General features: G+C 62.1%; 1 protein-coding gene across 2 annotated transcripts; it reads right to left on the reverse strand.

The window, feature by feature from the left end:
- Positions 1 to 332: 332 nt before the first annotated feature.
- On the reverse strand, positions 333 to 6,921 carry LOC133214532 (SLAM family member 8-like). 2 transcript variants are annotated; one of them, XR_009726148.1, is made up of 7 exons: positions 5,947 to 6,921; positions 2,635 to 2,976; positions 2,120 to 2,413; positions 1,884 to 2,003; positions 1,672 to 1,752; positions 651 to 775; positions 333 to 561 (listed from the first exon to the last, which is right to left on the reverse strand). XR_009726148.1 is itself a non-coding variant. In XM_061357491.1 (7 exons), exons 1-6 carry the CDS (start codon positions 6,017 to 6,019, stop codon positions 659 to 661), a joined length of 1,038 nt encoding a protein of 345 aa, XP_061213475.1. In that variant the 5' UTR covers positions 6,020 to 6,920; the 3' UTR covers positions 333 to 561; positions 651 to 658. The 2 variants fall into 2 exon arrangements, 1 of the variants encoding a protein (XP_061213475.1); XM_061357491.1 differs by having other exon boundaries at positions 1,661 to 1,752; positions 5,947 to 6,920.
- Positions 6,922 to 11,578: the final 4,657 nt, after the last annotated feature.

Below are 11,578 nucleotides of genomic sequence, written 5' to 3' on the forward strand. Positions count from 1 at the left end.
CTGGAGCATCCCAGAGTGCCCTGAGGCATTCCAGGCATCCCAGGGCTTCCAGAGATATCCTGGAGCATCCCAGAGCATCCAGGGACATCCCAGGTCATCCTGGAGCATCCCAGGGCATCCAGGGACATCCCAGGTCATCCTGGAGCATCCCAGGACTTCTAGAGATATCCTGGAGCATCCCAGAGCATCCCAGGGCTTCCAGGGACATCCCAGGGCATTCTGGGGTATCCCGGGGCCTCCAGAAATATCCTGGAGCATCCCAGGTCATCCTGCAGCACCCCAGAGCATCCTGCGTCATCCTGCAGCACCCCAGAGCATCCCAGAACCAGTGTCCCCCAGCTTCACCATCACCACATCCCTGCCTCGGTCCAGGATCCCACTCCACAAACAGTCTTGGAGAGCATCAGACAAGGAGGTTGGAGAGAACCGGAGTGGGGTGGGGGGGGGGCACATGTCCATGGCTCTGTCTGTGCCCCCCGGAGCCGAGACGGAGGGGTCGGATTTGGCACACACACACGGCACAGCCCTTCCGGAATTCCCGATGCTCCGGCTCTGTGGGGGCTGTGGGACACAATGGAGACGGATGGAGATTGAGGGGGGGGGTCACACATGCACCCCCCCCCCATCCCAGCACTGTCCCCATTGGGTACCTTTGGGTCTAGGTCACCTCCTCGCCCGTGTCCCCTGGTGCCCGCTGGAGCTGCTCCTGCTCTGTGGTCACCGGCGCCTTCTGCTCCGTGCTCGGCTCCTCCTCATTCCCGGTGGGACCCGGGCCCTGCAGCAGGAATGGGGGCAATGAGGAGGGTCCCAGCCCTGTGGGATGCTCGGCACCCATGGGTGGCCCACGGGGATGGGACACCCCCAGTATGGCCATGACACTGGTGTGACTGTGACCCCAGTATGACAATGACACTGGTGTGACTGGGAGCCCAGTATGCCCATGACCTGGTGTGACTGGGACCCCAGTATGCCCATGACCTGGTGTGACTGGGACACCCCCAGTATGGCCATGACCTGGTGTGACTGGGACACCCCCAGTATGACAATGACCTGGTGTGACTGGGACCCCAGTATGGCCATGACCTGGTGTGACTGGGACACCCCCAGTATGGCCATGACACTGGTGTGACTGGGACCCCAGTATGGACATGACACTGGTGGGACTGGGACACCCCCAGTATGGCCATGACACTGGTGTGACTGCAACCCCAGTATGGCCATGACACTGGTGTGACTGGGACACCCCCAGTATGGCCACGACCTGGTGTGACTGGGACCGCAGTATGGCCATGACACTGGTGTGATTGGGACCCCAGTATGGCCAGGACCTGGTGTGACTGGGTCACCCCCAGTATGGCCATGACCTGCTGTGACTGGGACCCCAGTATGGCCATGACACTGGTGTGACTGGGACCCCAGTATGGCCATGACACTGGTGTGACTGGGACCCCAGTATGGCCATGACACTGGTGTGACTGGGACACCCGCAGTATGGCCATGACCTGGTGTGACTGGGACCCCAGTATGGCCACAACCCCCAGTGTGTTTCCATGACTCCAGTGTGGCTGGGATCCCCCTTGTCCCCATTGTCCCCATGTCCCCGCTGTGCCCTGCCCATGCCCCGGTACCGCCCCCCCCCCAGCCCCTCCCGGGGCCTCACCTGGTCATTACCTTCCGGGGGGCTCCTGCGCTCGGTCCCGGTGCCGGGGGGCTCGGGGGGGGGCTCCTCCGCGGGCGCCGTGTGGGAGGCGGCTGCAGGGAGCAGGATACGGGATAACGGGATACGGGATAACGGGGTACGGGATAACGGGATACGGGATAACGGGGTACGGGCATCACCCCCAACACCCCCGCGGCTTTGGGGAGGGGGGGGCATCACTCACCCTGCTCTGCCGCCTTGTCGCTGTTAACCCGCCAGCACCAGAAGGCGCCCCCCATGCTCAGCGCCAGCAGGATGAGGGTCAGGACGATGTAGCCCGACTTGGAGAAGCCCGATTCCCCCCCTGCGGGGCGCAGAGAGCGGCGCTGAGCCCGGCTCGGGGGAACGGGGACCGGGGGGGGGGGGGGGATGGCGAGGACCGGGTCCGGTCTCATCCGGTCCGCGGGGCTCGGGGCTCACCTCCCGCTTGGCAAATGGCACCGAGGTCGAAGAGCACGACCCTGCGGTCCGCGGGGTTGCTGACGGTGCACGCCAAGGTCCCGTTGGTGGCGGCGGGCGGCAGCCACAGCCGCAGCGTGGTCCCGTCCGGGGAGAGCTGGTGCCGCTCCGAGCTCCGCTCCCACTCGACGTTGTCCTGCTTCCAAGTGATGTTCACGGCGCCTTTCCCGGAGCCCTGGCACTGCAGGGTCACGTTGCACCATTCCAAGGTGCTGGCCAGGAGCTGGCTGCGGGTGCGGGGGCTCGGCACCGACTCTGTGCGGGGTACCAGTGATGGATCAGGTGGGGGACTGCCCATCCCGCCCATCCCCGTGCTCCCAATGGGGCACAGACCCTTGTGGTGAGCTCGAGGTGCTGCAGGCAAAGGCTGGGGATGCTGGGGTACCCCATCGTTGCCCCGTGCCTCAGTTACCCTGTTCGCGCTCACACTGAGGACATTCTGCTTCCGCCGCCCCCTCACCATCACCCTCACCCACCGTAGATGGAGAGGTTGAAGAACTGATCCTCCACCATGGCCGGGTGCAGCTTGATGCGGGCCCCATAGACGCCGCTGTCTCCGCGCTGCAGCGCCGCGATCCTCAGCCCCGTCTGGTTGAACATCTCCAGCCGGTCCTTGAACCGGTCCCTGGGGTCTGGGCGCTCGAAGCCCCTGGGGCCCAGCTCTGCCACTTGGATGGTGGCCCCGGTGCCGGCCGAGAAGCTCCACTCGATCTCCTTCACCGTCCTGTTGGGGGGCAGAGCCGGGGAGAGCAGCACCGACCCCCCCAGGACACCGTTCACCTGCCGGGGCTGGGTCCGGGCTTGGCCAAACAGGAGCTCTGTGGACGAGGCACAAAGTCACCGTGGGGACGTGATGGGGACAGCACAGGGACAGCAGGGACAAGGCGGGGACACAGCAGGAACACGCTTGGGGATGGGTCTCTTTACAAGGGTGTGAAGCAGCATCTCCCTGCCCTGGTCTCCTCTCCGCCGGCCGGTCCCAGTCTGTGCTGGGGACTGATGTCCCCCCCAAAAGCCCCTGTATCCCGCCAGAGCCACCTCCTGTTCCAGCAGGGAAGGAAAGATGCTGGGCTTGGATCTGCTCACTAAAGAATACAAAGCATCTACAGGTTCAGATGTGGGGGCTCCATCTGAACGAAGCATCGACAGGTTCAGATGTGGGGGCTCCGTCCGTGCCCCGGCTGCGGCCGGGCTCTCACCAGAACAACGCTCCAAGAGGGTCTGGGAGGAATTCCCAGGCAGCAAACCCGCATTGTCCGTGTTAACGCGCGCCTCGGCCACGAGCCCTGCGGAAGATCGACACCGGTTAAAGCAATGGGGGGCTCTGGGGGTCCTGGGTGGGATGGAGCCACCTCCGAGGGCCAGGACCAGGGTGGTCTCAGGCAGTTCTTCCCTATGAGGGTGCTGAGGTACCCAGAGAAGCTGTGGCTGCCCCATCCCTGGCAGTGCTCAAGGCCAGGTTGGACACAGGGGCTTGGAGCATCCTGCTCCAGTGGAAGGGGTCCCTGCCATGGTTTCAGATGAGCTTTAAGGTCCCTTCACACCCAAACTGTTCCATGATTGCCGTGGGGGTTTCAGCCCATCTGAGCCTCCACCGTGGGGTGTTTTTGGCAGCATCCTCAGCTCTGCAGCATCTCGGCATCACCTCCCTCGCTCCTGCAGCTCCCACCTACCCACAAGCTGTCTCCTCTGCCGGCCCCGGCCCCCGCGGCCCCCCACTCCCCTCTGCTGCCAGGATGACATCCTCCTCTTCTCCCTCTCCGTATCCCATCCATGGGATACGCACTTTCCCATCCCGGATGCCCAGCCATCAGGATGGATGATGAGGTCAGGGCAAGCCGTGTTGCCCCCATCCCGCTGGACCCAGGTTTAGGGGTCCCACATCCCCCCCGTTCACCCCCCATCGCCTCCCCACCCGCAGGAGGCTGAAGCAGATGTGCCTGGATATGAAAGCAGATTAAACTCAGACTCTGAATGTTGCCTTTGTATAACCCCCCCAGCATGTTCCAAGCTGCCTCTTTGCTTTAGGAGAAGCAGCGCTCCACATCCCTGGAGCTTTTGTTGTCCTGATCCCGCTTATCCCCGGCTCGATCCCGCTTCTTCCAGCCAAATCCTAAACCCAACCGAATCCCTGGCACATCCCTGGGTGATCACAAAGTTTTGGGGGTCCCAGGAAGCCTCTGGCCAAGCCTGGAGGGAGGATGCTGAGCCCATGCGTGGGAATGGGGCGAAGGGGACACTGGGTGTCCTAAGCATCAGGTTTGGGGTCTGTGTTGGAACAGGAGGGGGCAGGATTGGCATAAGGGAGCTGGGGGGGGGGGGCTGCAGAAGCTCATTGGGCTTCTGATGGAAGATGCTCTTTGCTTGCCCACCCCTCGCTGCAGCGGTGCCAAGGCAGGAGGTGCTGCTGCCTGCCTGTCTGTCTGTCTGTCTGTCCATCCATCAGCCTCCCTTGGGAGTGCTGCCCATCGTGTTTAAACAGGGGCTGCTCATCCAGGCAGCAGAACAGGGAGAAAACAGGGAGAGCACAGGCAGCAGAACACGCAGCAGAGCACAGGCAGAGCACACAGCAGAACAGCAGAACACAGGCAGCAGAACACGCAGCAGAGCACAGGCAGAGCACAGGCAGAGCACAGGCAGAGCACGGGCAGAGCACGGGCAGAGCACAGGCAGAGCACAGGCAGCAGAGCACAGGCAGAGCACAGGCAGCAGAGCACAGGCAGAGCACAGGCAGCAGAGCACAGGCAGAGCACAGGCAGAGCACAGGCAGAGCACAGGCAGAGCACAGGCAGCAGAGCACAGGCAGAGCACAGGCAGAGCACAGGCAGCAGAGCACAGGCAGAGCACAGGCAGAGCACAGGCAGCAGAGCACAGGCAGCAGAGCACAGGCAGCAGAACACGCAGCAGCTGGAGGAAATCCCGGCTGGGAATTGCTGCCCGGGGCCAGGGCATCCTCCTCTCGCCTCCTGTTTACCCCGGGATAACGGGAAGCCGAGGCTCCATTGCCCGACCCGGTGCCAGCATCCGGCGGGCGGGTGGGATGTGAGCCCCTCGCTGCATCCCGCTGCGCTCAGCACCCGGATTACTCCAACTCAGTCTCCATTAAACCTTAAAGCCAGGGCTACGTGACTGATTCCAGCCCGGGGTCCATCACCACGACCTCAGGTTTTGCTCGTCCTCATCCCCCGCTCCCTGCTGATAGCCAATAAACCGGATCCCCAAAAGCAGCTGGAAAACTCCCAAGCGCCGTTAACGGCCCATTTCCCATGGAGCTGGGTCAGAGGCTTGGGATCAGCAGCGCAGGGCTGGCACCTTGTGCCACATCCCTCCCGCCCCAGGGCTGCTGACAGCTCGTCTTGCTCCTCAAGCTAATTACTCGCTAGGCAGATAAACCCCCCTGCGCTAATCTGCCCGCAGTATTAGATGCTTTCTGTAGGAATCAGAGGTTTTATGGGAATTATTAAAAGTGTGGATTAGCACGCTGGGAATTAAGGGGATTCCTCGCTCCTGCTTTATGTAAGGAGGAGGAGACACGGCCCTGCGGGGGTTAAAGGGCTCTGTGGGGTGACAGCGGCCCCATGGCTTGAAGCCACGTTAGGGGTGAGGGGATGGAGCCGGGGGGATGGAGCCGGCTGGGGTCCGCGGCCGCTCGCTCCGTTAAAGCTGGACCCGCATTCCAGGAACCATCCGGGTGCTGGGATGGGCGGCAGCGGCGGGGAGCAGCAGGATGAGGTCCGCAGCTGCTGCCATGGGATGAGGACGCGGTGCCCACCAAGCCCCGCACTCACCTGGCCCGAGGCCGAGCAGCGCCAGGAGCAGCGAGGGCAGCCGCGCTTTGCTCCGGGCCAATTCCCGCTCCATTCCTCCTCCTCCTCCTCGGCTCCCGGTGCGGCTCCGTCGGCAGAGGCAGAAGCAGAGACGGGGAGGAGCAAAGCCGCTACAACCCGTAGGAAGCCCAAGCGCATCGCGGGGCACAGCCGGCTAATTAATAATTAGCTCGCCGTAATTAAGTGGCCGGGGGTGGCATCCGCACTGATGAGGATGCTCAGCGGGGGCTGCCGGTGACCCCCCTCATTTATCCCGGTTCAGTACCCGGATTAACGGCACAGCCCTGCCAGGTCACCCGCCGGCCCTGGGGAGCTCGTTGGAAAGGGGCTTCCCAAAGTTAAGAGCGTTTTCCCTTGGGAATCGCAGGCAGCGGGAGCATCCTGGGGCTGGGGGCGGTCCCACTCCCAACAGGAGGTACCCGAGCACCTTTGGGTGCAGAAAACTGCTCGGGAAGGGATGTCCTGGAATGATGCGAGGTCTTGGCTGAATCCCAGAGGAAACCCCTTAGGAATAGGAGCTGTGGAGGGGCTGTGGAGGCAGAAATGGACCCTCTGAGCTCCCTCCCCGAGCTCTCCCAGCCGGGATTGCAGAGCCCTGCGCTGCTGCGGGGGCTGGGACTGGAAGGAAACTTCCCATGAGCAGCACAAAAAGCTTCTTTCTTGTTTCATCCCTCCCGCAGCTCCAAGTGGAAAACAGGGATGAGGGGAAGCAGCTTCCGCAGCGCGGTGGGGATGGGGTTTGCCACCTACTACGAGCACAAGCATTAACCCGCACCCAAGGGGTGATCGACTCCATCGGGGTCCCCCCAAGGGGTGCAGGCAGCTGAGCAGGGGCAGGACCCGCTGCCTCTCTGGAGGGCTGAAGGGGAATGAAAGCCGCTGAGTTGGAAGTTCCAGTTTCCAGGGAAAAGCAGCTGATGCTGGGAGCGGAGGAGGAGGAGGAGAACAGCGCGGCTGGGAGCTGTGGGGGGCATCCATGAGGAGATGGGGCCCCATCACACTGGGAAATGCCACGGGCTCGATCCTCTGCAGGGATTCGGGGTGTCCATCGCAGCCAGGATCAGTCCCGAGGTCGTTGTTCCCACTGGCACATGAGCTGCATCCGCTATGGGATGTGGGTCTTGGCATGGGGCAGCGAGGGATGTCCCCAGAGCACAGGGAGCAGCAGCGCAAAGCGGAGAGCGTTGGTGAAGGTGGGAATGGAGAGCTGAGCCATCACCGTGTCCTGCCTTTGCAGGGCATGAGGCACCTTGTGGGTGCCTGGAGATACAGGGAGGCCCCCAAAAGACCCTCACCCTCTCCTCTGATCCCTCTACAGAGGGGATGCACCCTGGCACCCCCATTCCCTCATCCAGGCCATGGTGCCTCTGGTCCCGCTCTGTGTGGCACTCATACGAGGTGGCCCCACGCAGGGCTCTTTGGATGCATCCAGCTCCTGATTTTGGGGTCTGCAAAGGGAGGAGAGAGGCCGGGAAGCTCAGAGCTGGAGTTGCCTACGTGCTCCCCAGCCTCGGGTGCTTGGGGGGAGCGCGGGGGCTTGGTGACAGGCAGGAAACCACCGGAACCCACAGCATCCACGGAGAGCTCAGCTTAGTGGGACCTGAGCTCATCCCCTTGCACACAGAATGAAGGGACCGGGACAGACAATCTGTTCCCAGGCCTAAAAAGCAGCCACAGCGATGGAAGAGCTGCTCTCGCCTCCAGCCCGCCTCTGCGAGCACACAGTGGGGACGGAGAGGTTGATCCTGCACCAACCCCACTGTTGTCCTGCTCTAGTCATAAACCATGGAATGGTTTGGGATGAAGGGACCTTAAAGCTCATCTGCAGCCATGGCAGGGACCCCTTCCACTGGAGCAGGATGCTCCAAGCCCCTGTGTCCAACCTGGCCTTGAGCACTGCCAGGGATGGGGCAGCCACAGCTTCTCTGGGCACCCTGTGCCAGCGCCTCAGCACCCTCACAGGGAAGAGCTTCTGCCTAAGAGCTCAGCTCAGTCTCCCCTCGGGCAGGTTCAAGCCATTCCCCTTGCCCTGGCCCTGCAGCCCGGGCTCTCCGCTCACACCGCACAGGCCGCCACTGCGGAGCCTGCGCAGGGGCCGCAGCGGAACGCGGCGCTTCACCGCCCGCCATGGCCGACAGGGACGGGGCCGCACTGCGGGAACCGGCAACGCTCCCGGGAGAGCCCGAAACGCCCCGCAAACCCCCTCCCCTCCACGGCACGGGCCCGGCTACTGCGGGTGGCCCCGCGATCGGGCCGATACCGGAGGCCCAACCCCGTCCCGAGCCCAGGCCGCGCTCAGCGCCTCAGGGCCCGGCCGCCCTCTGACGCAGCGTTATGACGCAAAAGCCCCGCCCCACGCCTTGGTCTCGTCTGTCAAATCTCGCGAGATTGCCGAGGCTATAAATAGCCCATTGGTGGGGCGCGGCTGCGGGTGGGGGTGGGGGTGGGGATGGGGGTGGGGATGGGGGTGGGGATGGGGATGGGGATGGGGATGGGGATGGGGATGGGGATGGGGATGGGGATGGGGATGGGGATGGGGATGGGGGTGGGGATGGGGATGGGGATGGGGATGGGGGTGAAGGATGAAGTATGAAGGATGAAGGATGAAGATGGGGATGAAGGATGAAGATGGGGATGAAGGATGAAGATGGGGATGGGGATGGGGATGAAGGATGAAGATGGGGTCGGGGTCTCCATCCTCCTAGCGCCATGGAATGGTTTGGGATGAAGGGACCTGAAAACTCGTTTAAAGCCACGGGCAGGGACCCGTTCCAAGCCCCATCCAACCTGGCCTTGAGCACAGCCAGGGCTGGTGGCTGTTGGAGCTCTATGGGGCTGTTGGAGCTCTATGGGGGCTGTTGAGCTCCACAGTGGCTGTTGTTGGAGATCCATGGGGGCTGTTGAGCTCCATGGGGCTGTTGGAGCTCCATGGGGCTGTTGAGCTCTATGGGGCTGTTGAGCTCCATGGGGCTGTTGGAGATCCATGGGGCTGTTGGAGCTCCATGGGGCCGTTGAGCTCTATGGGGCTGTTGAGCTCCATGGGGCTGTTGGAGATCCATGGGGCTGTTGAGCTCTATGGGGCTGTTGAGCTCCATGGGGCTGTTGGAGATCCATGGGGCTGTTGGAGCTCCATGGGGCCGTTGAGCTCTATGGGGCTGTTGGAGCTCCATGGGGGCTGTTGGAGCTCTAGGGGGGCTGTTGGAGCTCCATGGGGCCGTTGAGCTCTATGGGGCTGTTGGAGCTCCATGGGGGCTGTTGGAGCTCCATGGGGGCTGTTGCAGATCCATGGGGGCTGTTGAGCTCGATGGGGGCTGTTGGAGCTCCATGGGGGCTGTTGGAGATCCATGGGGGCTAGTGGAGCTCTCTGGGGCTGTTGAAGCTCCATGGGGGCTGTTGGAGCTCCATGGGGCTGTTGAGCTCTATGGGGCTGTTGAGCTCCATGGGGCTGTTGGAGCTCCATGGGGGCTGTTGGAGCTCCATGGGTCCGTTGAGCTCTATGGGGCTGCTGTAGCTCCATGATTGCTGTTGAGCTCTCTGGGGCTGTCTCCACCCAAGCTCCAGGCTGTGGGACCGAGTTCCTCTCCCTGCCTCACAGCGTTGCTGCTCTGGGATGGGTTTTCCTGAGGGCAGGAATGTGTTATCTCTGGTGGAATCCTGCCCCCTGACCCCATGGGGATGAGGGCAGAGGGTTCACCAGCCCCATCGAGGTGGGAACAGGCACATGGGGATGGAAGCAGGAGCAGATCCTGCAGCTCACCCTAAATCCCACTCGCTCCCAAGGAGGGAACGGAAGTGGGAGGAAGAACAAGGGAGGAAGAGAAGGAGGCTGGGGAATAGCTTGGAATCCATCGGGATGAGCGAGGCGGTGGTGAGGAGGGGGCGTTATCCTGGGGAATAGAGGCAGCTTCTTGAGCAAGGAGCCACCTCCAGGGCTTGGATTTGGGATGTCTCTGGGGCTCCGGCCTCGGTTCACACAGGGATGGGATGTTCTCCTCTCCTCCATGCCCATCCATCCGTGTCCCAGTGCTTCCATCAGCCCTGCTGCTCCCCGCTCCAGCAGAAGCCATCAGGAATGACAAACTGGTTTCCGAGATGGGTCCTGGGAGCAGCGGGGACATTGTGTGGTTCATAATAAACCAGGCGTGGAAACACAGCAAGGAATGGGAAGCGGAGCCGTTCAGTGAGGCTGGGTGCAGGGAAAGCAGGGATTAAGGATCAAACACACCCAGGAGGAGCTGGGGCAGCTCCGGGCCCATCCTGGCATTGGAGAAATAGCTTGGAAAGAGGCTGGCTGCACCCTGGGCTGCTGGGATGGGGTGGGAACGGGGATTGGGATGCGGTTGGAGACGGAAGCTTTTCCCTGTGAGGCTGCTGGGACACTGGAATGGGTTGAACGGAGAAGCTGGGGCTGCCCCATCCTTAGCGGTGTTCATGGGGCTTGGAGCAAGCTGCTCCAGTGGAAGGGATCCCTGCACATGGCAGGGGTTGGGACTGGGTGAGCTCAAGGTCCTTTCCAACCCATTCCATGATGCTGTCTCTGAAACCACCCTTCAAGTGGTTGCAGGTTCTATAGGGTTACTTTAGGTTGAGGAGCATCCCTCAGCAAGAGGAGGCTTTGAAAACTCAATGGGAGAGCAGTGGGAAAAGCCAGTGCTTTGGACTGGGAACTTCCACATCCCCAGTGCCACCATTGGAGCACTGTCGTGCCAATGCCACCCACCCCATCGCGCTGCTCCCGTAGGACAAAAGCCACCCACAAACACCCTTTTTGGACCATTTATATTTATATATATATATAAAAAAATTAAATATATATAATATATCGTGTTTAAGACTAAAAATATAGTACAGAATATTTAAAAACAAAAGGAAAGGAAAAGGAAACATAAAAAACGGGGCGGTTTTGGGGAGGGGGGGCTCACAGATACGTGTCTCTGGGGTCTAAACCAGCCTGTGCTAAGGAAGGGGCCCCTCACCCGGAGCTTTGGGGGGCTCCCATGGCCGGGGGGGGGGGGTCCCTTCCCCACCCCGGGGGAGGTTGGATTTAAAGCTTCAGCTTCTCGGTGCGGCGCCCGGGGTGGCTGGTCCCGTGCTGCTGCGGGGGTATTGCTATCGGTGAGGGGGTGCAGCACCCCAAAACGGGGCTGTCCCCCCCCTGGGGACGCAGGGGAGGGTTTGGGGGTGTTGAGGGGGGGTAAATCAGGCACCATTGCAAGAAATGGCACGTGGTCCTGCAGTTGGAGGCTCAGGGCTTGGTCTGTGCTGACAGTACCTTGTGGGGGGGTGAGGAGGAGAAGAGGGGTGCAGGGGACCCCCAAGATGTGCTGGATCTGCCCCCCCCCCCCAACCCTCCCTGCAGCCCCTTGGAATCGTACCTGGATCCAGGGGTGCGCAGTGGGATGGGGACCATGATGCGCATCCCCATGATGCAGATGGGGACAGAGCTCGTACCTAACCCGGGGGGGGGGGGGTCCCCATCCCAAAAACCCATCCCGTGCCTCCAGCCTTCCTCCAAAGGTCATCGCACCCCCAGCTCACAGTGGGTTATTGGGGTCCCCGTCATCGTGGTGCCTCCTTGCTCCCACCAGGCTTG

This window comes from Neopsephotus bourkii, unplaced genomic scaffold, assembly GCF_033783945.1.
Source record: "Neopsephotus bourkii isolate Nb327-2 ecotype Australia unplaced genomic scaffold, CSIRO-AGI_Nbou_v1 NB_904, whole genome shotgun sequence".
In the NCBI taxonomy this organism is placed as follows: Eukaryota; Metazoa; Chordata; class Aves; order Psittaciformes; family Psittacidae; genus Neopsephotus; species Neopsephotus bourkii.